This window comes from Pseudorca crassidens, chromosome X, assembly GCF_039906515.1.
Source record: "Pseudorca crassidens isolate mPseCra1 chromosome X, mPseCra1.hap1, whole genome shotgun sequence".
NCBI classification, from domain to species: domain Eukaryota; kingdom Metazoa; phylum Chordata; class Mammalia; order Artiodactyla; family Delphinidae; genus Pseudorca; species Pseudorca crassidens.
Window position 1 is genome coordinate 129,394,653 of NC_090317.1, and position 27,958 is coordinate 129,422,610.

General features: G+C 41.0%; 1 protein-coding gene across 7 annotated transcripts in view; it reads left to right on the forward strand.

The window, feature by feature from the left end:
- LOC137216945 (patatin-like phospholipase domain-containing protein 4) overlaps positions 1–27,958 on the forward strand; it is a 109,320-nt gene that overhangs the window by 21,279 nt on the left and 60,083 nt on the right. For 6 of the 7 annotated variants that reach the window (XM_067723072.1, XM_067723075.1, XM_067723070.1 and 3 more), the window contains one exon: positions 6,817–6,969. In XM_067723072.1, the coding sequence (XP_067579173.1) occupies positions 6,817–6,969 (153 nt within the window). Of the gene's footprint in view, positions 1–6,816; positions 6,970–7,690; positions 7,977–27,958 lie in introns of those variants that run through there. The other variant, XM_067723073.1, reaches the window with a different exon arrangement.

The window sequence follows — 27,958 nt, forward strand, 5'->3', positions numbered from 1 at the left end:
GCTGTGGGAATGTGCCTACTTTCAGAGCACATTTTCACAGGTTCTGGTCATCAATGTGGAACAAGAATAAGGATTTTCAAGAGGAGGTCTTAACTGATCAGTTTTTGTTTTTGCTTTTTAATATTTATTTATTTAGGCTTTGCCGGGTCTTAGTTGCAGCACGTGGAATCTTTTTAGTTGCAGCATGCGAACTCTTAGTTGCGGCATGTGGGATCTAGTTCCCCGACCAGGGATCAAACCCGGGCACCCTGCATTGGGAGATCGGAGTCTTACCCACTGGACCACCAGGGAGATCCCTGATCCGTGTTTTTTTGTTTGTTTTTTTTGTTTCATTTTAAGACATAGCATTAGTGTTGGCAAGTGACTATTTTATTGTTGTTTTGATATTTTAATCTCTGGAACTGTGATGCAGATCACAAGAAGAGCTATAGGTTAGTTTTTTGCTCTGAGTTAGATTTCAAGCACTATTTTAACAGGGTATTGTATAGAGAGTATTTATCATGGTATTCTAGTCATTGAGCCTTTTGCATGGGTTATGAATTATTAATCTTTTCGTTATTGGCATATCTGTGGGAGAGAATTGTAGAATGCTCTGTTACTGTGTGTTTATATACAATTATTATTACAGTCCTTTGGCTTCTGTTTCTTCATGATTTAGACATGTCACGAGGATACCGATCTCAGTCACTGTCACAGCGCACGGCGGTGGCTGGCTGGGCGACCAGCTAGATTTGGCTTCATGGAACTCTGGTTATCAATTTACGGCTATGCTGAAATAGAAGCTCTTATTTTTCATCGGCTTTTTAAATTCTGCATGTCTATTTGATTTTTGAAAAAATAGGTTAGTTTTCCAGGGAACGTCTTCTATTAATAAATAGCACTTGTAGAATTTCAACTGCTAGAGTTTTCTGAAAGTTGGGTATATAGAATCACCATTTTTGAGCAACCTTCAGAAATCCAAAACTTAAGTCGGCAATTTACCAACAATCATTATTTAGTACAAGTCAGTGCTGCAGGTTTTCTCAACCAGTTTTTAATTTTTTAAATTTTATTTATTTTCACCTGTCACCCTTTCATTAAAAAATCTCCTATGTCTCTTGTCCCCTCCTGTGTTTCTTCATCCCAAATGGTAGATTCTGACCTGTGTCCTGGGGGGTGGGTATCTATTTGACATAAACACACTCCCTCTCCCTTCTCCTCCTCCCCTCTTCTTCCCTATCCCCCCTCCCCCTTTGTCCCTCCCCCTTCCTCCCTCTCCCCACTCCCCCTTTGGCCCTCTCCCCCCTCCCCCTTCCACCCTCTCACCCCTCCCCTTCCTCCCTCTCCCCTCCCCCTCTTCCTCCCTCTTCCCCTCCCCCTTTGGCCCTCTCCCCTCCCCCTTCCACCCTCTCACCCCTCTCCCTTCCTCCCTCTCCCCTTTCTCCCCCTCCCCCTTCACCCTTCCTCTCTCCCCCTTCCTCCCTCTCACCCCTCCCCCTTCCTCCCTCTCACCCCTCCCTCCTTCCTCCCTCTTCCCCCTCCCCTTCCTTTCTACCCCCCTTCCTACCTCTCCCCTTCCTCCTCTCCTCCCACCCCTCCCTCTCCCCTCCCTCCTTCCTCCCTTTTCCTCTTCCCCCTTCCTCCCTCTCCCCCTCCCCCTTCCTCCCTCTCCCCCTCCCCCTTCCTCCCTCTCCCCCTCCCCCTTCCTCCCTCTCCCCCTCCCCCTTCCTCCCTCTCCCCTCTCCCCCTCCTCCCTCTCCCTCCTCTCCCCACTCTGTTTTGAGTCATGCCCAAAAACCTTCTGTAGGCGTGACTGTTTGTTCTCTATATCATGACAGCAAACAAGGTATGTTTGTAACTAAAATTTTTTTTTTCAAACCTCCTTCACTTCCCCTGGTCTGCTTCCCCTGGTCCGCTTCCCCTCAGCCCTGCAGAAGCAGCTCTGGTCTTCCCCGCCTCCACTGTGTCTTACAGTGTGTGAGGAAGAACAGTGAGTGTGGAGTGAATGGACCAGCTCCACCCCTTTTGCCAGCGTGCTTTCCAGCAGGGCTGGCAAATATTTTCTTTTTTTTTTTTTAATTGAAGTAAAGTTGATTTACAGTCTTGTGCCAATCTCTTCTGTACAGCAAAGTGACTCAGTTATACACAGAGACATTCTTTTTTCATATTCTTTTCCATTCTGTTTTATCCCAGGAGGTTGGATATAGTTCCCTGTGCTGTACAGTAGGACCTTGTTGTTCATCCATCCTATACATAATAGTTTGCATCTGCTAACCCCGAACTCCCAGCCCAACCCCCTCCCTCCCGCGCTCCCCCTTGACAATCACAAGTCTCTTCTCTGTGTCTGGGTGTCTGTTTCTGTTTCATAGATAAGTTCATTTGTGTCAGATTTTAGATTCCACATATGAACGGTATCATATGGTATGATCATATGATCATAACGGTATCATATTATCTTTCTTTTTCTGACTTACTTCATGCAAATATTTTCTGAAAGTATCAGATACTAACTACTCTCTGCATTGTGGAACATACTGTCTGGACCAGCACAACTCCTCAACTTTGCTGTTTTGTGGGAAAGCTCTGTGAAGTGGGAAATGTCATGGCTGGGTGCCAATAAAACTTCATTTCCCGAAGCAGGTGGTTGCCCAACCCCTGACCTAGAACAAGTAACCCTGCCAGCATCAATTTCCTTTTCTGTAAAATGAGGAAACTGAACATACTACTAGGATGACCCTCCTACCCAACAGGGTCATAGTAAAGGTCAAATTAAATGATACATGAGAGGCTGTTTAATAAACCATTAGGCCCTGTGCCATGGTATTTATAATAATTATAGATATAAATGTCTCATTCAGTCTTCCAAAAAAAGTACTTTAAAAATTTATTTTATTGAAGTATAGTTGATGTACAATGTTGTCTTTAATTTCTGCTGCACAGCACAGTGACTCAGTTATACACATCTATACATTCTTTTTCATATTGTTTTCCATTACTCTTTATCAGAGGATATTGAATATAATTCCCTGTGCTCTGCAGTAGGACCTTGTTGTTTATCGATTCTATATATACTAGTTTGCATCTGCTAACCCCAAACTCCCAGTTCTTCCCTCCCCTACCCCCCTTCCCCCTGGCAACCACAAGTCTGTTCTCTAGGTCTGTGAGTCTGTTTCTGTTTTGTAGGTAAGTTCATTTGTGTCACATTTTAGGTTCCACATGTAAGTGATATCATATGGTATTTGTCTTTCTGACAAAAGTATTTTTTTTACTTGCTTTTTGAGCAAAATACACTTGAAGCAAATTCAGCCCTGCATCGCGGTTCTATCGTGAGCATGTCGCAGTGTGGAGTGCACACCCAGGCACACACTGGGTGCTGTGGAAAGACTTGCTAGATGAACAAATAAGCCCTTTCAGCTCAAGTGCCCACCTCAGGTTTTAAAGTTTCCTCTTTAATTATGTAACAAGAGTTGCTGGAATTCGTGAGCCTCGCATGTACCCATAACATGTCATGTGTAAGGCAGAGGTTGACACGTACTGACAGATGAATACCCTGCCGGGCTTGGGTGTGACAGGTGCCATTACCCTTTAGAATAACTGCATTAGCTCTGGTTTCCAGTGCTGTCACCCTCAGAGGACAGTCACACTAGACCTCCTACCCCACCATGGGGCACGAGATTTTCTTCTCTACTGAGCAGTTGTGTCTTCACAAGTCTCTGGGCTTAGGCAGTGGACCTTACCATGGAGCACGTTTACAATATGGGAATCAAGGGTATTAGGACAAGTGACAACAACTGCGGGGACAGAAGCAAGTTTGATTTATTTATTTATTTATTTATTTATTTATTTATTTTTGCGGTACGCGGGCCTCTCACTGTTGGGGCCCCTCCCGTTGCGGAGCACAGGCTCCGGACGCGCAGGCTCAGCGGCCATGGCTCACGGGCCCAGCCGCTCCTCGGCATGTGGGATCTTCCAGGACCGGGGTATGAACCTGCGTCCCCTGCATCGGAGGCGGACTCTCAACCACTGCGCCACGAGGGAAGCCCGCGAGTTTGATTTTTGAAACACGTTTTGCCCGGGAATTTTTTTTTTTTTTACGTCTTTGGGCATTCCCTTTCCTTTGAGAATGATGGTGCTAGGTACTGAAACTAACCAACACAGGGCAACACTACCCTGGGAAGACCCATGAGGAAAATTTTGGAATCCTAGGACTCATGGCAGTAATTCCCAGCTTATGGAGAGCTGTCCACGAGGTGGGAATGGGGGACTGACCTGGAGGAATGTACTGCAAACAGTCAGAATCATGGCCAGGAGTATATAAAATGCAGAATTTTAAACCGTCTGTACCACATGCAGTATATTTGCATGGAGGAATGTTGGCTGCTGTTGGCGTCGTTTCCAGCAGTTTTGCTAGAATCTGAGTGCCCGAGTGTGTGTGTGTGGTTGCTGGGAGTGATACAGCTCAGGAGAGCATGAGCCAGGAGTAAGATGCACTCTGCATTTAGAACTGAGCTGGTGGGGTTAGGGTGACAGGAGTCAGTAACGCTGAAGACTGAATCAAGTCATTGGATAAGCTGTATGTTTTCCCTAGTCATTTATCCAATCACAATAAGCTAACAAGAGCAAACGAAACTTGGAAAAAAAGATTTTCATGTCCCTGAAACCTCAGTCATTAGCCCTATGGTAGATTAGAACACTTTGCAATTTAATGAGCCAGACTGCCCTTCTTTTCCTTAAGTTGAATAAATCAGGTGAGCTCTCAGTTAAGTTATATGACCCTTGGTACATATTTTTAATTTCCCTTGATGAAACCTATATGAATTTTTACATCATTGGTGAGATGTTCTACTGAGGATAAGAAAGGTAATTTTGGCAGGTGTCTTTTTGTTCTCTCTCTAGGTACTATCCTATTCCAGAAATCGGTGTCTACACCCAAAGCAATCAGGGAAGAAAAAAAAAGCTCCAGGTCAATAAGGCACAGAACCAGATATCTGGGGGCCTTCTCACTACAAACCTCCCTTTTTTAGACTGTGTTTGTATAGTCGTGTGCGTGTGTATATATGTATGCATATATCCACATACACGTATTATACACAAACAAATATGTGTGCTCTATAATAAACATAATTATATGTGTTTTGTTCTTTTAAAAATAATGACAATAAGCAAATTATCTAGGCCAGGTTCATTTTAATCTAATCTATTTATGTTTTCTGCTCCACCAAAATGCAGTTCCCTCAATAGAAATTTTCAACACATTTTCACCTTTTATTTACTTACTTTTATTCCCTCTGCGGGGAGTTGGTGGCTGGCTGAGGCCTTTGTAAACTATGCTGTACTGATCATTTAGTAACCAGCTCTAGAAATCAAAACAAGAAAGATTTAAAAAAGACATGTTAGAAAAGAGGAATGAACAGTTTTAACTGAGTTAAGGATGCTTTATTTTATTTTTTTATTTTTAAAATTTTTGGCTGTGTTGGATCTTCGTTGCTGGGCGTGGGCTTTCTCTAGTTCCGGGGAGCAGGGGCTACTCTTCGTTGTGGTGCGCGGGCTCAGTAGTTGCAGCTCATGGGCTTCAGTAGTTGCAGCACGTGGGCTTCAGTAGTTGCGGCACATGGGCTCAGTAGTTGTGGTGCATGGGCTTAGTTGCTCCGTGGCATGTGGGATCTTCCTGGACTAGGGATCAAACCCCTGTCCCCTGCATTAGCAGGTGGATTCTTAACCACTGTGCCACCAGGGAAGCCCCAGGATGCTTTATTCTAACTGGTTTCTTGCTCATCAGCCCACCTTCTTGCTTTCTCCACAAAAGCTTCTTCTGTGCAGCATTCTCCACACTTTCCAGCCCCCCCTTTTTTTCCTCACATCACCTGCAAGGTATTTCCAATTCAGATACAGCTGGGAGCATTTGAACTTCAGTGTTGCATGTTTGCTTATTTATTTATTGTTAGAGCGGATTCGGTTAACATGTGGGCTCAAGGAAAGATGGAGACTCTCTTGCCTTGAAACAACGTAAGGAGTATTATCTTTGTGTTTCTTCAATCCTTTCCCAGTGTACAATTCTGCACAAGCCTCTAGAAGCTTCTCTGACCTGCTCTGTCCATGCCTTTCCTTCAGGCTTGGGTCTGAACGCACAGAATCTCTTCTGAGTAATGTTCCTGTTTAACACAGCACCTCTCCTCCCCAGTTCTTCAAGGCTTAAAGACGTTACATACTCAGGAACCGCTTTGGAAATGGAAGGATTTCTGGCGGTTCTATTTATTTTTAAGTTTGCTACAGAAAATGCCGATTTCCAGTTCTTAGGATAAAAGTAGAACCTCCTGGGACTTCCCTGGCAGTCCAGTGGTTAAGACTCTGCGCTTCCACTGCAGGGGGGCACAGGTTCCATCCCTAGTCGGGGAACTAAGATCCCACAAGCCACAGCAGCACAAACTCCTGTTTTGGGGACGGTTTGCTCAGTGTCAGAGTAAACCTGGCTTTGCATTCTGATTAGATAATGAATCCCAGCCTAATTACACATGGCTTCTTATGCAAGCACCGTCATCAGTAAAAATTTAGGTACTTCTTATGTGAAATGATCTACTTAAAGCTTTTAAACAATTGGAGAGACTTCCTGATTCCGTTCAGGGTTCTTATTATATGGGTTAATGATATGCATACAAAGATTTGCTTTGCTTCCAAAACAAATCTAATCTGACGGGTCCTGATAAATCGTAAGTTAAGGGCGTTCCCAAGGCATGCCTTGTTAGAAGGAAAGAGTCCTTTTGGGGAAATGCATGCTCATTTTCTTCACGTGGGAGGGATGTTGTCGACAGGTGCTGATGAGCCGTGTGCTTTCCACAGAAATGGGTAGACGGATGCTTTACCAACAGCCTGCCCCTCCTGCCTGTAGGCCGGACAGTGACCGTCTCAGCATTCAGCGGGAGAGTGGACATCTCCCCGCAGGACGAAGGGCAGCTGGATTTCTATGTGACCATAGCCAAGCAGCACATACTGGTGAGTAATGATGTTCACTGATAACTGCAGACTCCTCATCTCCGAAAACTTTCCACATGCTTCCAGAACTTTGGCAACTCAGTTTTATGTACAAATTGCATAAATATTTTAAATAATCTACATGTGTCATGCATATGGACATGACTGTTACTATCAACAGTCTATTTGTGAAACATTTTCCATTTCTTCACTTATTTTTCAGGTCAGTATACTGGGCAGGATTTCAGTGCACTTTTAAATTAGATCACTTAATTGTTTTAAAAGATGGCAGGAATTAAGTAGGTAAGATAAAAACTTAGGACCTAACAGAATAACTTACATAAAAATGTAGATTCCCTTAATCTCGTCGAATAGCTCTCAACAGGAGGTGATATCGTATGCAGGAGACACTGGCAGTGTCTGGAGATGGTTTTGGTCATCACGTCTGGGGTGTGTGCTGGCATCTAGTGGGTGGAGCCCGGGAAGGCTACTCAGCATCCTACAGTGCACAGGACGGCCCCACCACAAAGAAGCATCTGGCCCAAAACGTCAGTGGTCCCCAGGCTGAGAAACCCTCATGCAGTGTATGGGTGGGGGTGAATTTTTAAATTTCATTTTCTTCCTCCTGATTTTTTTTCACATTGCTAATAGCATCTATGATAAGAAAGCTTCGGTTACAGAGATGATGTCCATTTACCTGTACCGTAATATCCTCCAGCTTCCATTTGTCTTTCTATCCTAGCTGTCCACGGCAAACCTGGTGAGGCTTCACCAAGCCCTTTTCCCACCAAGCGAGACGATAATGGAATCACTATATCGTCGTGGCTTTGATGACGCCATCAAGTTTTTACTTAAAGAAAGTTGGTTTGAATACAACGCTTAAAACTTTACAACGCAAAGCACATTTCAGACCGTTCTTGATGGAGGTCTCTAATCCTTTTTTAAAAGCCTATCATAACTCTCTATCTGTTTTGTTATTAGTTTTTGTAATATTTGTAAGTTTTAAATCATTACTTGGTGCAAGGAAATGAGGCATTTTGGTTGAATTTGGCAGCGTCATTAAGAAGGTTACACTCAGGTGATAAGGAATCGTTGTAAGAGAACCACCACATCCTTTGAAAGCCCGCTGGGAATGTAAGGGGTTCTCTGGGGAAACCGTGGAATGCTGGAAATGAGGTTCGTGGTGCACACATTCTCTGCACGGATAACGTGGCAGCACCCTTCAGACGTGAAGCACGGGCGTTTCCAGGAGACACCGGTGTCCTGTAGTTCCAGAATGGAAGGAAGCATGTTCTCAGGCTGCACCCCACTCCCTCTCAGGTGGGCCAGGAGGGATGTGAGAAATAGTCAGCATCATGAAAGGCCTTTAACAAGGGGTGGAGCAACAAAGGCTTGCTTTTCCTAGGTGTGTACAGTTGTTCCTGGGGTGGAGGTAGAAAGGTGAATAGCAGAGAGTAACCGGAAGCCCAGAGTTTGAAATTAGGTATGTCTTCCTTAGCCCTCGCCCTCCGGAAACCTGCTCACCAGCTCACGTCATTGTCAGGCTCTTCTGACGCCTCCCTGTCGTTAATATTCTCTGTCCTTATCTCCCCAGCTCTTTCTCTGTCCTGGTTTCTCTGTCTTTCTCTCCCTATTCCTTCAAGGCCATACTTCACCAAGTGTTCAGTCATTACTCTGTGTACCAGACATAGGTACTCTAAGAACTTAAATGGATAAGATACTACTAGACACGAAGAGCCAAGTCAACCAAGTAGCCTAGCAAATAACAATTCAGTCCAGAATCATCATTCCTTCATTATTTTTAAATCATGCTATACCGACCCCAGGTCTTCCATTTTTTGAGTAGTTGTCCTGTCACTTGAGGACTCATGTGTAGGTTTACACTGACTCATGTACACCCGTCTTAAATCTTAACTCGTTTTTATGGTGCTTTCCCAAGCATGAACTCTTAATTACTATGAAGCAGTGAGACACAAACCAGTTTAATTGCATGTCTTTAATTGTTTTGCATTTCTCTTTTTACCGTTTGAAACCATCTTTAAGTCAATTTTATGGTTCTTGCCCAAAATACACAACTTTTAGCACAGAAACACCAACTACTGCTTGTTTTCTTACGAGTCATGCCAGGACTCGGAGAGTAGTGATGTTTCTTGGGGGTCTGTGTTTTTTCCTACTCTAGCAAACATGTAGTTAAATCTTAATATGTTGTTCTCATAAGTGACTTGAAGTGGATGGATTCTCCGTTCTTCCATCTGTTTATTCATTAGATTTTCCCCTTACCTGTTATTTTATGTGAATAATCTATTAGTATGCTATTTCAGTAAATTACTTATCGATTCCTCCCCCAGCAAAACCAAACCTTCACATGTTAGACTTTTAAAAACTATATCGTACCTTCTACATCTGTCTTTGACCATGTGAGTGGATGGTACTTGCCTTGAAAAATCCTGTAAGATGGTGGGAAGATGGGTCTGCAGGGCAGCAACTTTCTAACACTTGGGAGACGTGGCCCCGTAATACAGCACCTCATCTGTAGCATCAGCGTCCTCCAGGTGTGCTGTGCCATCTCCTCACCCGAGGCCTGTCACAGCCCACGCTGCGTGGTGGCTACGGAGCGTCCTCATGCAGCTGTAGTAACAGAAATGGGCGCTAACGACAGGGTGCCCATGTTATTGGGACCAGCCCTTCAAAGCGCTGTAGCACTGGTGTACGGAACATCTGAAGAGACTTTCTGACCCGGTTCCTGATAGGTTTGCTTGGTAATTACTGGGACTGGCAGCTTGATAAGTGCCCGTTTCCCTGTTAGGGTAATTTCCTAATATCTTTGAATCTGTCATTTAAAATTTCATTAGTCTTCTTTTCAGTAACAGTCTCTACTTTGTAACTATGGTAACCCACTGCTTCTACTGACAATTAGAGAAAATAGATTTGGTTTTGAAGTTAAGTAATGTGCGAAAGGACCAAGCAGTATATTTAAAACAAAAAAAACAAAACCCCCCCACAAAACTCTCTTACATTCTGGTTTCCCAATATGGGGCATTGTGTGTGCATATGAGAAGCTTGCAAAGAAAGAGCTGTGAGGCTCTGAGCATTGAATTATGATTCTAAACAGACATGGGCAGTTAACATGGACACATTTCATTTATGCTGCTTTTTTTCCTGATGAATAAAACACATACATATAATTACATATATATATATATATAAGTCATAGAAATGTTTCTGGATCTAGGGCATTACTTTTACAGTTGAGGAACCAATGATTAGGGAAATTCGGGGTTTTGAGGTTTTTCTGGCCTGAGCTATGTCTACACTATAGCAAAATAAAACTGAAATTTGAAGTAATTATCCACATAACTTGAAGTGGGAGGAAAAGCAATTACTGCAGATGAGGAAAAGTGGATAAACTTCAGTAATAATAATAATTGCTATCATATACGAGTAACAGTATTATTTCATTATAACTTTGTATTATAGTACTATTAAAAGTAGTTATTATCATTGTTCACAGATTGACAGTTTAGGTGGGCTGAATTCATGTAATTGCTCACCTCTGCACTTACTTTTGCCCCTACTGACACAACTCAAAGCTTTGCTGACTAAATGCTAATACATACAGTTATGCATCCTCACATACGTCCCCTTGGGATAATTCTCCTGCTCTCTCTCTTTTTTTTTTTTAATATCCCTTTCTCTTGACGGACTTCAAGAGGGGCAAGAATAGGATTCAATCTTTTCCTTGTTATATATAGAAAGCATCTCTGAATATGCAGTCTTGCACAACTCATAATAGCATATCCAACTTGATCTTGAAATAAGGTAAAGGTAGTTTGTTGGAAGCACAGACGAGGGAAGGGATGCATTTCGCTGCCACTTCTCATGGCTCCTTGCACGGGATGCACAGAAGCAATGGTAGTAGACGGAGGATGTCATCATCCCGAGCAAGGCATCTTACTCTATTCAGGCTGCTGTAACAGAAAACCACAGACATTGCTCCCTGTTCTAAAGCCTAGGAAGTCCAAGATCAAGGCACTGGCCGATTCACTGTCTTCACATGGTGGAAGGGGTGAGTAAGCTTTCCAGGTCCTATCTTAAGGACGCTAATCCCATTCATAAGGGCTCCACCCTTGTGATCTAACCACCTCCCAAAGGCCCCACTTCCTGTTACCATCACCTTAGGGGTTAGGATTTCAACCTATGGTTTTTTTGTCGGCGGGACACAGACATGCCATCTGTAGCTCAAAGGGAGGTAGATTTGCTGCTGTACAACGAGGGGAGGGAGGAATGTCCATGAAACCCAGGTAATTCCCTTGGGTATCCCCTCTACTACCATCACTAGTGGACTAGTTAGTGGAAAACTACTGCGACTGTCTATGGCAGAAGCAAGAGTACAGATCAGTCAGGACTGAACATTTGGGTCATTGCGCTGGAGGACGGGCTCTGATCACCAGAGGTGTGGGTGGAAGCAGAGAGAGTGCGTGATGGAGAATGAGTGAGCGGAGTGAGACTTAGCTGAGGAGCAGTGACACAGCCACAGGAGGGTATCCTGCAGCGCAAGGCAGGAGCAGTGCTCTGGGACGGCCAACCTGATGCAGGACAGTCAAGCCTTGGCACTGTTCAGAAGCCCGGGCCTCCATCACTGCTGACTGTGGGAGCCTCCTGCTCATGTCCTTTGAGTGCACTCTCTGTGTGACTGTATTTATCTGGCAGCAACCACCTGGCTTGTGGGAACTCAGTTCCCTGACCAGGGATTGATCCAGTGAAAGTGCAAGGGCGGAAACCTCATCACTGGACCGCCAGGGAATTCCCTCTCTCTGACTTTAAGATAGCCAGAGCCACTGTCTTCTACTTGCTACCCAAGTATAGTTGATACAGTTAAAATGCAACCATTCCTCCTCAACAACTAGGGAAAAAGTAGATGAAGCCTTGCAAATTATCTTTCGCGTAATGTCTTGTGTTTAAAAATCCCTGTGAAAGGAAGCAGGCTTTTACGGTAGGATATCTGTCTTCCTAAAGCATTAAGAGGTTGGTAAACACAAAAGGATTTCAGTTAGGTTGTCAGTTACAGAGACAGAGACTCACCATGTGTCTCCGAATGAGGGGTGTGATGCTTCATTGGAATTTACATGCAGTACGAGGAGAGCCATCATTTGAATCTGATAGTTTTAACACACTAAAGCTGAAGGACATTGTATGGGCTGCTCTACTATCATTCTTCATATTTCACTATCAAGTGTGTTGTTAGATTAGCAGCTTTGCAAATCCTTGCCTAGCACACTGAGAACTGAATACATGATTGAATTTGAACGGGTTTTCCGGTTTCACAATCTGAAAACTTGCTTCCAAACACAGTAAGGTTGTTTGATTGCCCGTTAAAACCACCCGTATATTGTGATGCTTGGTACACCATTCTCTTCAGAGATTTCCAACCTCTCTTTTTTTTTTGTAAACAAGGTTTTTTAAAATTAATTAATTAATCTAGGCTGCGTTGGGTCTTTCTCGCTGTATGGGGCTTTCTCTAGTTGCAGCGAGCGGGGGCTATTCTTCGTTGTGGTGTGCGGGCTTCTCATTGCGGTGGCTTCTCTTGTTGCAGAGCACGGGTTTCAGTAGTTGTGGTACGTGGGCTCAGTAGTTGTGGCTCGTGGGCTCTAGAGCGCAGGCTTAGTAGTTCTGGCACATGGGCTTAGTTGCTCTGCAGTATGTGGGATCTTCCCGGACCACGGCTTGAACCCATGTCCCCTGCATTGGCAGGCGGATTCTTAACCGCTGCACCACCAGGGGAGTCTGTAAATGTCCAACCTTGCTTGAATGTGCCCTACTTTATATGGTGATCCAATACCTATATGCATATATTTTACACACACATATGTATACATAAATTAAAAAATTAAAAATTTCATAAGACAGTACTCTCGTTATGTGTAATTCTTTTTGATATTTTTTATCACATTTTATTAAAAAAATATTGTCATGACATTTAAATGATTTCACAGCTGCTAACAAGTCAGGAGCTAGAGTCTGAAAACACAATTCTAACCAAATTTTAGAACATCAGTGTCACTGAGGTTCTCAATTTGTGTTTAAAATGCCTTTGTTTAAATTAAAAAAATCACCCTTCATATATGGCATGGTAGAATAAATAATCAGTACTATGTTTGAAATATTTATTTCTTCTCTCATCCTAAGTTCTTTTTCTGTGTGTGGGGGATTTTTTTTTCTTTATTCAAACAGAAAGTCATGAAAATTATAATCATGCTCATCAGTTCACTCAGTCCCATTTAATTAATTTTTTTTCATCTTGATCTTTTGTTAGCACTTTTATGAATTCATCAGTTTTCCATTAGAGTTCTGAAAATGCTTATTCATTCAGTTCAGCAGTATGGTCAGTTACTGGAAACCTGTACTTGTCACAGTCTTTTCCATGAATTCCTTGAAGATGAAACCCTTTTATAGGAACATTTTTGCAACAGAGTACACCCAGAACTGTCTGTAAATGACAAAAGACTTAAAAATGACCATGGTTAAATATTTGATGAAAGTTCATAATCAGTTGACAAGGAAATGTAGTTATTTCTGAGGTATACATTTTAAATAACTAGAATTATGACATATAACATTATATCAGAACCTATAAGATTTTTAGAAATTTCATGTAATGTCTGAAACATTTATATTAACATATTTCCATACAAATAACCCAAAGAAAGTTTAGTAGTAGTTGTTTTTTTGTTTGTTTTTTATACTGCAGGTTGTTATTAGTCATCAATTTTATACACATCACTGTATACATGTCAATCCCAATCGCCCAATTCAGCACACCACCATCCCCACCCCACCGTGGTTTTCCCACCGTGGTTTTCCCCCCTTGGTGTCCATACGTTTGTTCTCTACATCTGTCTCAACTTCTGCCCTGCAAACAGGTTCATCTGTACCATTTTTCTAGATTCCACATACATGCGTTAATATACGATATTTGTTTTTCTCTTTCTGACTTACTTCACTCTGTATGGCAGTCTCTAGGTCCATCCACGTGTCAACAAATGACTCAGTTTAGTTTCTTTCTATGGCTGAGTAATATTCCATTGTATATATATGTACCACAACTTCTTTATGCATTCATCTGTCGATGGGCATTTAGGTTGCTTCCATGACCTGGCTATCGTAAATAATTCTGCAATGAATATTGGGGTGCAGGTGTCTTTTTAAATTCTGGTTTTCTCTGGGTATATGCCCAGTAGTGGGATTGCTGGATCATATGGTAATTCTATTTTCAGTTTCTTAAGGAACCTCCATACTGTGCTCCATAGTGGCTGTATCAATTTACATGGCTACCAAAAGTGCGAGAGGGTTCCCTTTTCTCCACACCCTCTCCAGCATTTGTTGTTTGTAGATTGTCTGATGATGCCCATTATAACTGCTGTGAGGTGATAACTCATCATAGTTTTGATTTGCATTTCTCTGATAATTAGTGATGTTGAGCAGCTTTTCATGTGCTTCTTGGCCATCTGTATGTCTTCTTCGGAGAAACGTCTGTTTAGGTCTTCTGCCCATTTTTGGATTGGGTTGTTTGATTCTTTAATATTGAGCTGCACGAGCTGCTTGTAAATTTTGGAGATTAATCTTCGGCGGTTGCTTCATATGCAAGTATTTTCTCCCACTCTGAGGGCTGTCTTTTTTTTAACATCTTTATTGGGGTATAATTGCTTTACAATGGTGTGTTAGTTTCTGCTTTATAACAAAGTGAATCAGTTATACATATACATATGTTCTCATATCTCTTCCCTCTTGCGTCTCCCTCCCTCCCACCCTCCCTATCCCACCCCTCCAGGCGGTCACAAAGCACCGAGCTGATATCCCTGTGCTATGCGGCTGCTTCCCACTAGCTATCTACCTTACGTTTGGTAGTATATTTATGTCCATGCCTCTCTCTCGCTTTGTCACAGCTCACCCTTCCCCCTCCCCATATCCTCAAGTCCATTCTCCAGTAGGTCTGTGTCTTTATTCCTGTGTAACCCCTAGGTTCTTCATGACATTTTTTTTCTTAGATTCCATATATTTGTGTTAGCATACGGGATTTGTCTTTCTCTTTCTGACTTACTTCACTCTGTATGACAGACTCTAGGTCTATCCACCTCATTACAAATAGCTCAATTTCGTTTCTTTTTATGGCTGAGTAATATTCCATTGTATATATGTGCCACAGCTTCTTTATCCATTCATCCAATGATGGACACTTAAGTTGTCTCCATCTCTGGGCCATCGTAAACAGAGCTGTAATGAACATTTTGGTACATGACTCTTTTTGAATTACGATTTTCTCAGGGTATATGCCCAGTAGTGGGATTGCTGGGTCATATGGTAGTTCTATTTGTAGTTTTTAAAGGAACTTCCATACTGTTCTCCATAGTGGCTGTACCAATTCACATTCCCACCAGCAGTGCAGGAGTGTTCCCTTTTCTTCACACCCTCTCCAGCATTTATTGTTTCTAGATTTTCTGATGATGGCCATTCTGACTGGTGTGAGATGATATCTCATTGTAGTTTTGATTTGCATTTCTCTAATGATTAATGTTGTTGAGCATTCTTTCATGTGTTTGTTGGCAGTCTGTATATCTTCTTTGGAGAAATGTCTATTTAGGTCTTCTGCCCATTTTTGGATTGGGTTGTTTTTTTTTTCGTTATTGAGCTGCATGAGCTGCTTGTAAATTTTGGAGATTAATCCTTTGTCAGTTGCTTCATTTGCAAATATTTTCTTCCATTCTGAGGGTTGCCTTTTCGTCTTCGTTATGGTTTCCTTTGCTGTGCAAAAGCTTTGAAGTTTCATTAGGTCCCAGTTGTTTATTTTTGTTTTTCTTTCCATTACTCTAGGAGGTGGATCAAAAAAGATCTTGCTGTGATTTATGTCAAAGAGTGTTCTGCCTATGTTTTCCTCTAAGAGTTTTATAGTATCTGCTCTTACATTTAGGTCTCGAATCCATTTTGAGTTTATTTTTGTGTATGGTGTTAGGGAGTGTTCTAATTTCACTCTTTTACATGTAGCTGTCCAGTTTTCCCACCACCACTTATTGAAGAGACTGTCTTTTCTCCATTGTATATCTTTGTCTCCTTTGTCATCGATAAGTTGACCGTAGGAGCATCGGTTTATCTCTGGGCTTTCTATCTTCTTCCATTAATCTATATTTCTGTTCCTGTGCCAGTACCATATTGTCTTCATTACTGTAGCTTTGTAGTATACTCTGAAGTGAGGGAGTCTGACTCCTCCAGCTCCGTTTTTGTCCCTCAAGACTGCTTAGGCCATTTGGGGTATTTTGTATCTCCATACAATTTTTAAACATCTTTATTGGAGTATAACTGCTTTACAATGGTGTGTTAGTTTCTGCTTTATAACAAAGTGAATCAGTTATACATATACATATGTTCCCATATCTCTTCCCTCTTCAGTCTCCCTCCCTCCCACACTCCCTATTCCACCCGTCTAGGTGGTCACAAAGCACTGAGCTGATCTCCCTGTGCTATGCGGCTGCTTCCCACTAGCTATCTATTTTACGTTTGGAACTGTATATATGTCCATGCCACTCTCTCACTTTGTCGCAGCTTACCCTTCCCCCTCCCCATATCCTCAAGTCCATTCTCTACTAGGTCTGTGTCTTTATTCCTGTCTTACCCCTAGGTTCTTCATGACATTTTTTTCCTTAGATTCCATATATATGTATTAGCATACGGTATTTGTTTTTCCCTTTCTTGCTTACATCACTCTGTATGACAGACTCTAGGTCCATCCACCTCGCTACAAATAACTCAAATTCGTTACTTTTTATGGCTGAGTAATATTCCATTGTATATATGTGCCACAGCTTCTTTATCCATTCATCCAATGATGGACACTTAGGTTGCTTCCATGCCCTGGCTATCGTAAATAGAGCTGCAATGAACATTTTGGTACATGACTCTTTTTGAATTACGGTTTTCTCAGGGTATATGCCCAGTAGTGGGATTGCTGGGTCATATGGTAGTTCTATTTTTAGTTTTTTAAGGAACCTCCATACTGTTCTCCATAGTTGCTATACCAATTCACATTCCCACCAACAGTGCAAGAGTGTTCCCTTTTCTCCACATCCTCTCCAGCATTTATTGTTTCTAGATTTTCTAATGATGGCCATTCTGACCGGTGTGAGATGATATCTCATTGTAGTTGTTTTCTTTTTTGTTGTTGTTGTTGTTTTGTTTATTTCTTTTTGCGGTACACGGGCCTCTCACTGTCGTGGCCTCTCCCATTGCGGAGCACAGGCTCCGGACGCCCAGGCTTAGCGGCCATGACTCATGGGCCCAGCCGCTGCGCGGCATGGGGGATCCTCCAGGACCGGGGCACGAACCCATGTCCCCTGCATCGGTAGGCGGACTCTCAACCACTGCGCCACCACAGAAGCCCTCTCATTGTAGTTTTGATTTGCATTTCTCTAATGATTAATGATGTTGAGCATTCTTTCATGTATTTGTTCGCAATCTGTATATCTTCTTTGGAGAAATGTCTGTTTAGGTCTTCTGCCCATTTTTGGATTGGGTTGTTTGTTTCTTTGTTACTGAGCTGCATGAGCTGCTTATAAATTTTGGAGAGTAATCCTTTCTCTAGTTGCTTCATTTGCAAATATTTTCTCCCATTCTGAGGGTTGTCTTTTGGTCTTGTTTATGGTTTCCTTTGCTGTGCAAAAGCTTTGAAGTTTCATTAGGTCCCATTTGTTTATTTTTGTTTTTCTTTCTATTTCTCTAGGAGGTGGGTCAAAAAGGATCTTGCTGTGATTTATGTCATAGAGTGTTCTGCCTATGCTTTCCTCTAAGAGTTTGATAGTTTCTGGCCTTACATTTAGGTCTTTAATCCATTTTGAGCTTATTTTTGTGTATGGTGTTAGGGAGTGTTCTAATCTCATACTTTTACATGTAGCTGTCCAGTTTTCCTAGCACGACGTATTGAAGAGGCTGTCCTTTCTCCACTGTACATTCCTGACTCCTTTATCAAAGATAAGGTGACCATATGTGCGGGGGTTTATCTCTGGGCTTTCTATCCTGTTCCATTGATCTATATTTCTGTTTTTGTGCCAGTACCATACTGTCTTCATTACTGTAGCTTTGTAGTATAGTATTAAGTCAGGGAGCTTCATTCCTCAGGTTCCGTTTTTTGTTCTCAAGATTGCTTTGGCTATTCAGGGTCTTTTGTGTTTCCATACAAATGGTGAAATTTTTTGTTCTAGTTCTGTGAAAAATGCCAGTGGTAGTTTGATAAGGATTGCATTGAATGTGTAGATTGCTTTGGGTACTAGAGGCATTTTCACAATGTTGATTCTTCCCATCCAAGAACATCGTATATCTCTCCACCTATTTGTATCATCTTTAAATTCTTTCATCAGTGTCTTATAATTTTCTGCATACAGGTCTTTTGTCTCCTTAGGTAGGTTTATTCCTAGATATTTTATTCTTTTTGTTGCAATGGCAAATGGGAGTGTTTTCTTAATTTCACTCTCAGATTTTTCATCATTAGTGTGTAGAATGCTAGAGAATTCTGTGCATTAATTTTGTATCCTGCTACTTTACCAAATTCATAGATTAGCTCTAGTAGTTTTTTGGTAGCATCTGTAGGATTCTCTATGTATAATATCATGTCATCTGCAAACACTGACAGCTTTACTTCTTCTTTTCTGATTTCCATTCCTTTTATTTCCTTCTCTTTTCTGATTGCTGTGGCTAAAACTTCCAAAACTATGTTGAATAAGAGTGGTGAGAGTGGGAAACCTTGACTTGTTCCTGATCTTAGTGGAATGCTTTCAGTTTTTCACCGTTGAGGACAATGTTGGCTGTGGGTATGTCATATATGGCCTTTATTATGTTGAGGTAAGTTCCCTCTATGCCTACTTTCTGCAGGGTTTTTATCATAAATGTGTGTTGAATTTTGTCGAAAACTCTCTCTGCATCTATTGAGATGATCATGTTTTTTTTCCTTCAATTTGTTAAGATGGTGTGTCACGTTGATTGATTTGTGTATGTTGAAGAATCCTTGCATGCCTGGAATAAACCCCACTTGATCATGGTGTATGATCCTTTTAATGTGCTGTTGGATTCTGTTTGCTAGTATTTGGTTGAGGATTTTTTGCATCTATATTCATCAGTGATATTGGTTTGTAATTTTCTTTATTTGTAAATTTCTTTATTGTAAAGAAATTGTAAAATTTCTTATAAATTGTAAATTTCTTTATTCTTTATTTCTTTATTTTTCCTTTTTCATTTCTACTTTTATTGATGAGTCCTATCCCTCCTTTTCTTGATGCGTCTGGCCAGTGGTTTATCAATTTTGTTTATCTTCTCAAAGAACCAGCTTTTAGTTTTATTGATCTTTTCTATTGTTTTCTTTGTTTTTATTTCATTTATTTCTGCTCTGATCTTTATGATTTCTTTCCTTCTGCTAACTTTGGGTTTTGTTTGTTCTTCTTTCTCTAATTCCTTTAGGTGTAAGGTTACATTGTTTACTTGAGATTTTTCTTGTTTCTTGAGGTAGGCTTGTATAGCTGTAAACTTCCCCCTTAGAACTGCTTTTGCTGCATCCCATAGGTTTTGGATCATCGTGTTTTCACTGTCATTTGTCCCTAGGTATTTTTTGATTTCCTTTTTGATTTCTTCAGTGATGTCTTGGTTGTTTAGTAACGTATTGTTTAGCCTTCATGTGTTTTTATGTTTTTTTATGTTTTTTTCCCCTGTAATTCATTTCTAATCTCATAGCGTTGTGGTTAGAAAAGATGCTTGATATGATTAAATTTTCTTAAATTCACTGAGGCTTGATTTGTGACCCAAGATGTGATCTATCCTGGAGAATGTTCTGTGCACACTTGAGAAGAAAGTGTAATCTGCTGTTTTTGGATGGAATGTCCTATAAATATCAATTAAATCTATCTGGTCTATTGTGTTATTTAAAGCTTTGTTTCCTTATTTATTTTCATTTTGGATGATCTGTCTATTGGTGTAAGTGAGGTGTTAAAGTCCCCCACTATTATTGTGTTACTGTTGATTTCCTCTTTTATAGCTGTTAGCAGTTGCCTTATGTATTGAGGTGCTCCCATGTTGGGTGCATATATATTTATAATTGTTATATCTTCTTGGATTGATCCCTTGATCATTATGTAGTGTCCTTCCTTGTCTCTTGTAACATTCTTTATTTAAAAGTCTATTTTATCTGTTATGAGTATAGCTACTCCAGCTTTCTTTTGATTTCCATTTGCATGGAATATCTTTTTCCATCCCCTCACTTTCGGTCTGTATGTGTCCCTAGGTTTGAAGTGGGTCTCTTGTAGACAGCATATAGTTGGGTCTTGTTTTTGTATCCATTCAGCAAGCCTGTGTCTTTTGGTTGGAGCATTTAATCCATTCAAGTTTAAGGTAATTATCGATATGTATGTTCCTATGACCATTTTCTTAATTGTTTTGGGTTTGTTTTTGTACATCCTTTTCTTCTCTTGTGTTGCCCACTTAGAGAAGTTCCTTTAGCATTTGTTGTAGAGCTGGTTTGGTGGTGCTGAATTCTCTTAGCTTTTGCTTGTCTGTAAAACTTTTGATTTCTCCATCAAATCTGAATGAGATCCTTGCTGGATAGAGTAATCTTGGTTGTAGGTTCTTCCCTTTCATCACTTTAAGTATATCATGCCACTCCCTTCTGGCTTGTAGAGTTTCTGCTGAGAAATCAGCTGTTAATCTTATGGGAGTTCCCTTGTATGTTTTCATTTTTCCCTTGCTGCTTTAAATAATTTTTTTTTGTCTTTAATTTTTGCCAGTTTGATTACTGTGTGTCTTGGTGTGTTTCTCCTTGGGTTTATCCTGTATGGGACTCACTGCGCTTCCTGGACTTGGGTGGCTATTTCCTTTCCCATGTTAGGGAATTTTTTGACTATAATCTCTTCAAATATTTTCTCGGGTCCTTTCGCTCTCTCTTCTTCTTCTGGAATCCCTATAATGTGAATGTTGTTGCGTTTAATGTTTTCCCAGAGGTCTCTTAGGCTGTCTTCGTTTCTTTTCATTGTTTTTTCTTTATTCTGTTCCACAGCAGTGAATTCCACCATTCTGTCTTCCAGGTCACTTATCCGTTCTTCTGCCTCAGTTATTCTGCTATTGATTCCTTCTAGTGTAGTTTTCATTTCAGTTATTATATTGTTCATCTGTGTTTGTTTGTTCTTTAATGTTTCTAGGTCTTTTTTAAACATTTCTTGCATCTTCTTGATCTTTGCCTCCATTGTTTTTCCGAGGTCCTGGATCATCTTCACTGTCATTATTCTGAATTCTTTTTCTGGAAGGTTGCCTATCTCCACTTCATTTAGTTGTTTTTCTGGGATTTTATCTTGTTCCTTCATCTGGTACATAGCCCTCTGCCTTTTCATCTTGTCTCTCTTTCTGTGAATATGGTTTTTGTTCCACAGGCTGCAGGATTGTAGTTCTTCTTGCTTCTCCTCTCTGCCCTCTGGTGGATGAGGCTATCTAAGAAGCTTGATGGGAGGGACTGGTGGTGGGCAGAGCTCAGTAAAACTTTAATCCACTTGACTGTTGATGGGTGGGGATGGGTTCCCTCCCTGTTGGTTGTTTGGCCTGAGGCAACCCAACACTGGAGCCTACCTGGGCTCTTTGCTGGGGCTAATGGCGGACACTGGGAGGGCTCACGCCAAGGAGTACTTCCCAGAACTTCTGCTGCCAGTATCCTTGTCCCCACAGTGAAACAAAGCCACCCCCCGCCTCTGCAGGAGACCCTCCAACAGTAGCAGGTAGGTCTGGTTCAGACTCCTATGGGACCACTGCTCTTCCCCCTTGGTCCTGATGCTCACACTACTTTGTGTGTGCCCTCCAAGAGTGGAGTCTGTGTTTCCCCCAGTCCTGTCGGAGTCCTGCAATCAATTCCCACTAGGCTTCAAAGTCTGATTCTGTAGGAATTCCTTCTCCTGTTGCTGGACCCCCAGGTTGGGAAGCCTGACGTGGGGTTCAGAACCTTCACACCAGTGGGTGGACTTCTGTGGTATAAGTGTTCTTTAGTCTTTGAGTCACCCACCCAGCAGTTATGGGATTTGATTTTACTGTGATCGTGCCCCTTCTACTGTCTCATTGTGGCTTCTCCTTTGTCTTTGGATGTGCAGTATCTTTTTTGGTGAGTTTCAGTGTCTTCCTGTCAATGATTGTCCAGCAGCTAGTTGTGATTCTGGTGTTTTCGCAAGAGGGAGTGAGAGCACGTCCTTCTACTCCGCCATCTTGGTTCCTCCCTCTCTTATCATCTCAGCCTAAGTTCTTAAATATATTTGATCTAACTTTATGGCTGTAGAACATTGCACAGAAATAATTTCTACTCCAAAACCACAACAGTTTTCTATTAATATATTATTTTACTACCTGCTGTAAGAGAGCTATAAATAAAAATGCCTTAGTTTATTTCATCTATAAATATCTACTGAAGTGGTGATAGTAATCCCATAATGTAAGTCTTTAATCAATTAATAATACAACTCAAAAAGTAATTTTTATTTTTCAGCCACATTGTGGGTTTTCAAATAGTGACTTTAGCTTTAAATATGTAAATAGTTGATATCTTACATAGGTCATGGTCACCTTTGAACAGTGATTATATAATCAGTTGGCTAGATTCTGTCTTGAACAATTTAGTATTGCAAGCTCATACAATTTTTGTATGAAAGAGTACCGTTGATTTCATTGTCATTTGTTATTTGATACACCAGCAATATACTTTGTTATGTTTTACAATGGCTGTACTCTCCTTGTCAGTAAAATATAAGCTTGCTATTAAAAATGAATGCATATGGAGTTAGAATCAACTCCACATGCAATATGGTGAAATACGTTGCTTAAAGATCAGGTTTTACACTGATCTGTCCCATTTGCTCAGAGGCAATAATTCATTCATTAACATCCATATTATTTTTCAGTGTCATTTAAGTATTGGTATGGCACCAATATAATTTTTAATTTTTTAAAATTTATTATTATTATTTTTTTGTGTGTGGTACGCGGGCCTCTCACTGCTGTGGCCTCTCCCGTTGGGGAGCACAGGCTCCGGACGCACAGGCTCAGCGGCCATGGCTCACGGGCCCAGCCGCTCCGCGGCATGTGGGTTCTTCCCGGACCGGGGCACGAACCCGTGTCCCCTGCACCGGCAGGCGGACTCTCAACCACTGCGCCACCAGGGAAGCCCAGCGCCAATGTAGTTTTAATGTACATTTCAAAATACCAGTGATCTGCAAGATGTTTACATGCATTAGAAGGACCGGATAGAAGATGTTTCATCTGTTGTTTTTGGGTCTATCCCATCAGTATTGATTGAGAAGTTAGTGGGTGCCAGCATGTGTGCTAGATGGCTGAGATGTGAAAGTGAACAAACGGAATAGGTCCCTGGCTTCATGGAATATTTGTTTAAAGGGTAAGACCGTAGAAGATAGTAACAAGTAGCTGTGCAAATAAACAAGGTTTAGGAAAGGCAGATGGTATTAAATCACAAAAACAAATAGAATACTGTGCTATAGAATAACAGGAGTGGCCTCAGATAAAGTGTCACCATTTCTTCCACTGGCACCTTCCTAGGAGTTGAAAACATGGCTCCATTTCCTCAAGGTGTTTTCTTGCCATCTGCTGGGAAGTTACTGTATTTTTCTCATTGTACTGCCGATCTTCCATGTTTTTGTTGTGCGTAACACCTGCCGAACCACACGCAGGTGCCATTGTGTAGACGTTGTTAGAGATGCCACCTTGCAGTACTTTGGCTGTGTCTGTGGTGGGGGTGGTACTGTTGGTGATGGACCTTCTTTGCATGCTTTTCCTCTTGGGTTAGATTGATAAGGTGTGGGCGCAGATAATGCAAAATCATGAATAATAATAATGCATTTTCTTTTTCATTTTGTTGTGTGTGGGTGGTCAGAAATGTTCTGAATGCTGCATCAGAGAGATAGGCATCCATGTCCATACAACTCTCCTTTCATGGCATGACCCCACCCTTGTTTGTTTGTTTGTTTGTTTTTTGCTTTATTTTGTCACAATGAACTCTCCTTTGGAAAACAGTTTATTTCCTTGTACAGTATTTTTCCATTCTGGAAAAAGAAAAATACAGACTGTCTTAAAAGGGACAACCTCATATTTCATACCTTAATTCAAGTGTTGGCAATTAGCACATTTGCTTCGACATTTAAAAAACACACAAAAATATTACATTTTAAATCGAAAGCTCCTCTTCTTTTATTCCCCTTCTCTCCCGTTTCCCAAAGGTAACACTTGTACTGAAATTGGCCTGTAATAAACACGTATCCATACGCATACGCAAACAAACATACAGATATAACAAAATGAAGTATTTCTGTGTGCCTTTTAACGTTTATATAATGTCATCATTCAGTGCGTATCTTTTTTTTTTAACATCTTTATTGGAGTATAACTGCTTTACAATGGTGTGTTAGTTTCTGCTTTATAACAAAGTGAATCAGTTATACATATGTTCCCATATCTGCGCCCTATTGCATCTCCCTCCCTCCCACCCTCCCTATCCCACCCCTCTAGGTGGTCATAAAGCACGGAGCTGATCTCCCTGTGCTATGCGGCTGCTTCCCACTAGCTATCTATTTTATGTTTGGTAGTGTATATATGTCCATGCCACTCTCTCACTTTGTCATAGCTTACCCTTCCCCCTCCCCATATCCTCAAGTCCATTCTCTAGTAGGTCTGTGTCTTTATTACCGTCTTGCCCCTAGGTTCTTCATGACTTTTTTTTTCTTAGATTCCATATATTTGTGTTAGCATACGGTATTTGTTTTTCTCTTTCTGACATACTTCACTCTCTATGACAGACTCTAGGTCCATCCACCTCACGACAAATAACTCAGTTTTGTTCCTTTTTATGGCTGAGTAATATTCCATCGTATATATATGCCACATCTTCTTTATCCATTCATCCAGTGATGGACACTTAGGTTGCTTCCATACCCTGGCTATTGTAAATAGAGCTGCAATGAACATTTTGGTACATGACTCTTTTAAAATTACAGTTTTCTCAGGGTATATGCCCAGTAGTGGGATTGCTGGGTCGTATGGTAGTTCTATTTTTAGTTTTTTAAGGAACCTCCATACTGTTCTCCATAGTGGCTGTATCAATTTACATTCCCACCAACAGTGCAAGAATGTTCCCTTTTCTCCACACCCTCTCCAGCATTTATTGTTTCTAGATTTTTTGATGATGGCCATTCTGACTGGTGTGAGATGATATCTCATTGTAGTTTTGATTTGCATTTCTCTAATGATTAATGATGTTGAGCATTCTTTCATGCGCTTGTTGGCAATCTGTATATCTTCTTTGGAGAAATGTCTATTTAGGTCTTCTGCCCTTTTTTGGATGTGGTTGTTTCCTTTTTAACTCATTTTTCTCACTTGACCTTTTAGCGTCAAGATGGATCCCTGTTATAACTGTACGTCAGGCTCAATCCTTTCAACTATTCCATCAACATATCACAATTTCTTTATCCATGTTTCTATCGATGGACATTTAAGTCATTTCAAGTTTCCAAGCTTCAGAAATAATGTTGGTGTGACCCTCTTCAGACATGTTTTCTTGTACAATGTGTGTAAAACTCAAGGGTACCTATGCACAGGTGGGACTGCTGAGTTGTCACAGGTTACACATAGCTTGAACTTGGGTAGATACTGCCAACTCCGCTCTAAGGCAGACACACCTCTTTCACACACATAGCACTGAGCAGGAAGTCTTACCACTCCTCATTTTTACCGATACTCGGTTTCCTCAGACTTACTAATTTTTTCTAATCCTATTTTCGCTTCAACTTACCTTTCCGTGGTTACTAGACAGGTGGACATTTTTAAACAATAGCAGCTTTAAAGAATCATAAATATTGGCTATTGAGTAGGAAGTTATCCCCAATCACCTGTGAGTCAGTTCCCCCACCTGCTGTCCCACCAACTGCCAAGCACTTTCCCTTATACCTCCTATAAATAGGGACATTCTCCTACACATGCACAATATAATAAAATCAGGGAATTAATATTGATCTGTGTCCTCAGAGTTGATTCATGTTTCACCAGTTGTCCCAAGAATGTCTTTTATGACAAAAGAACTCAGGTAAGAATCATAGGTTCCACTCGGTCTTCACATCTCTTCAGTTTCCCTCAGTCTAGACCATGTTATAGTCTTTTTTTTTTTTTTTTGAATTCATGTACCTGGGAGTTTGGAAAATTATGAGTCTGTTATTATATTAGTTTCTTAGGGCTGCTGTAACAACTGCCACAATCTGGGTAGCTTAGAACAGCACAAAATTATTCTTTCACAGTTCAGTAGACCAGAAGTTGAAAAATCAAGGTGTTGGTGAGGTTGGTTCCTGCTGGAGGCTTTGAAGGAAGAGCTGCTCCAGGGCCTCTCCCCTAACTTCTTGTGGTTGCTGGCAATCCTGGGCATTTCTTGGCTTGTGGCAGTATCAGTTTAATATCTACCTCTGTCTTCTCAGGATCTTCTTCCTTGTGTGTCTCTGTCCTGTTATATTCCCATAAGGACATCAGTCACTGGACTTAGGACTCTCCCTAAATTTAGGATGATCTCATCTTGATATTCTTAATGAATTATATCTGCAAAGACCTAGTTCCAAACAAGGTCACATTCTGAGATGCTGGGTGGACATGAATATCAGAGGGATATACTATTCAACCCACTACACTATTTTATAGGATTTCCCTCCTTTGGAGTTTATCTGCTGTGTTCTCATGATTGGCAGGAAAATCACAGGTGATTTCCTTCTCATTGAGGGAGGTGATGCTACCTTCTCATTGCATCTTACCAGATGAGAAGTGGCTTAACCTTGGTTAAAAGGGATATCTGCCAAGCTTCTTCCCAATGAACTTACTCTATTCCCTTTTACGTTAACTACCTTGTGGGGAAGTATTTTTAAATCACATAAATATCATGTTCTTTACAAAGATTTCCACTTGTTTAGATGTGTATGGACTTGTGGTTTCCTCTTCTATTTAATGGATTATAATCTATGATCATCATGCATTTTTATGCTCAAATTTTCCTCAGTTTGGTCAATGGAAGCCTGTTTTGGCTGATTCCTCTGTCCTTTTCTTCTTTTCAATTGAAATATAGTTTACAATGTTGGGCCAATCTCTGCTGTACAGCAAAGTGACTCAGTCATATATATACATATATATATATATATATATATATACACACACACACACACACACACACATATATATATATATATACTTTATATATTCTTTTCCATTATGGTTTATCACAGGATATTGAGTATAGTTCCCTGTGCTATACAGTAACACCTTGTTGTTTATCCATTCTAAATGTACTAGTTTGCATCTACCAACCCCAAACTCCCAGTCCATCCCTCTCCCTTCCCCCATCCTCCTTGGCAACCACAAGTCTGTTGTCTATGGCTATGAGTCTGTCTCTATTTCATAGATAAGTTCATTTGTGCCATATTTTGGATTCCACATATGAGTGATATCATGCGGTATTTGTCTTTCTCTGTCTGACTTACTTAATATGATCATTTCTTGGTCCATCCAAGTTGCTGCAAATGGCATTATTTCAGTTTTTAATGGCTGCATAGTATTCCACTGTATTGGGTTGGCCAAAAAGTTTGTTTGGGTCTTTCCAAAAGATGTCATGGAAAAACGTAAATGAACTTTTTGGCCCATCCAATACATATGTAGCACATCTTCTTTATACATTCACCTGTCGATGGACATTTAGGTTGTTTCTAAGTTTCGGCTATTTGACATATCCTCATCACTCTCTGAGCAATTCCTTGCTTTGTGGAACAATACTCTCCAGGCTTAACTTGTCCCTTCTCTGCCCCAGCTCTGGAATCAGCTATTTCTCCAAAGGGTGTAATTCCTTATAGTAGAAAATGGTATTTATATTTATGGTACGTATAAACAAAACTTATCAGCCAAATAACAGTCTTATTGGTGT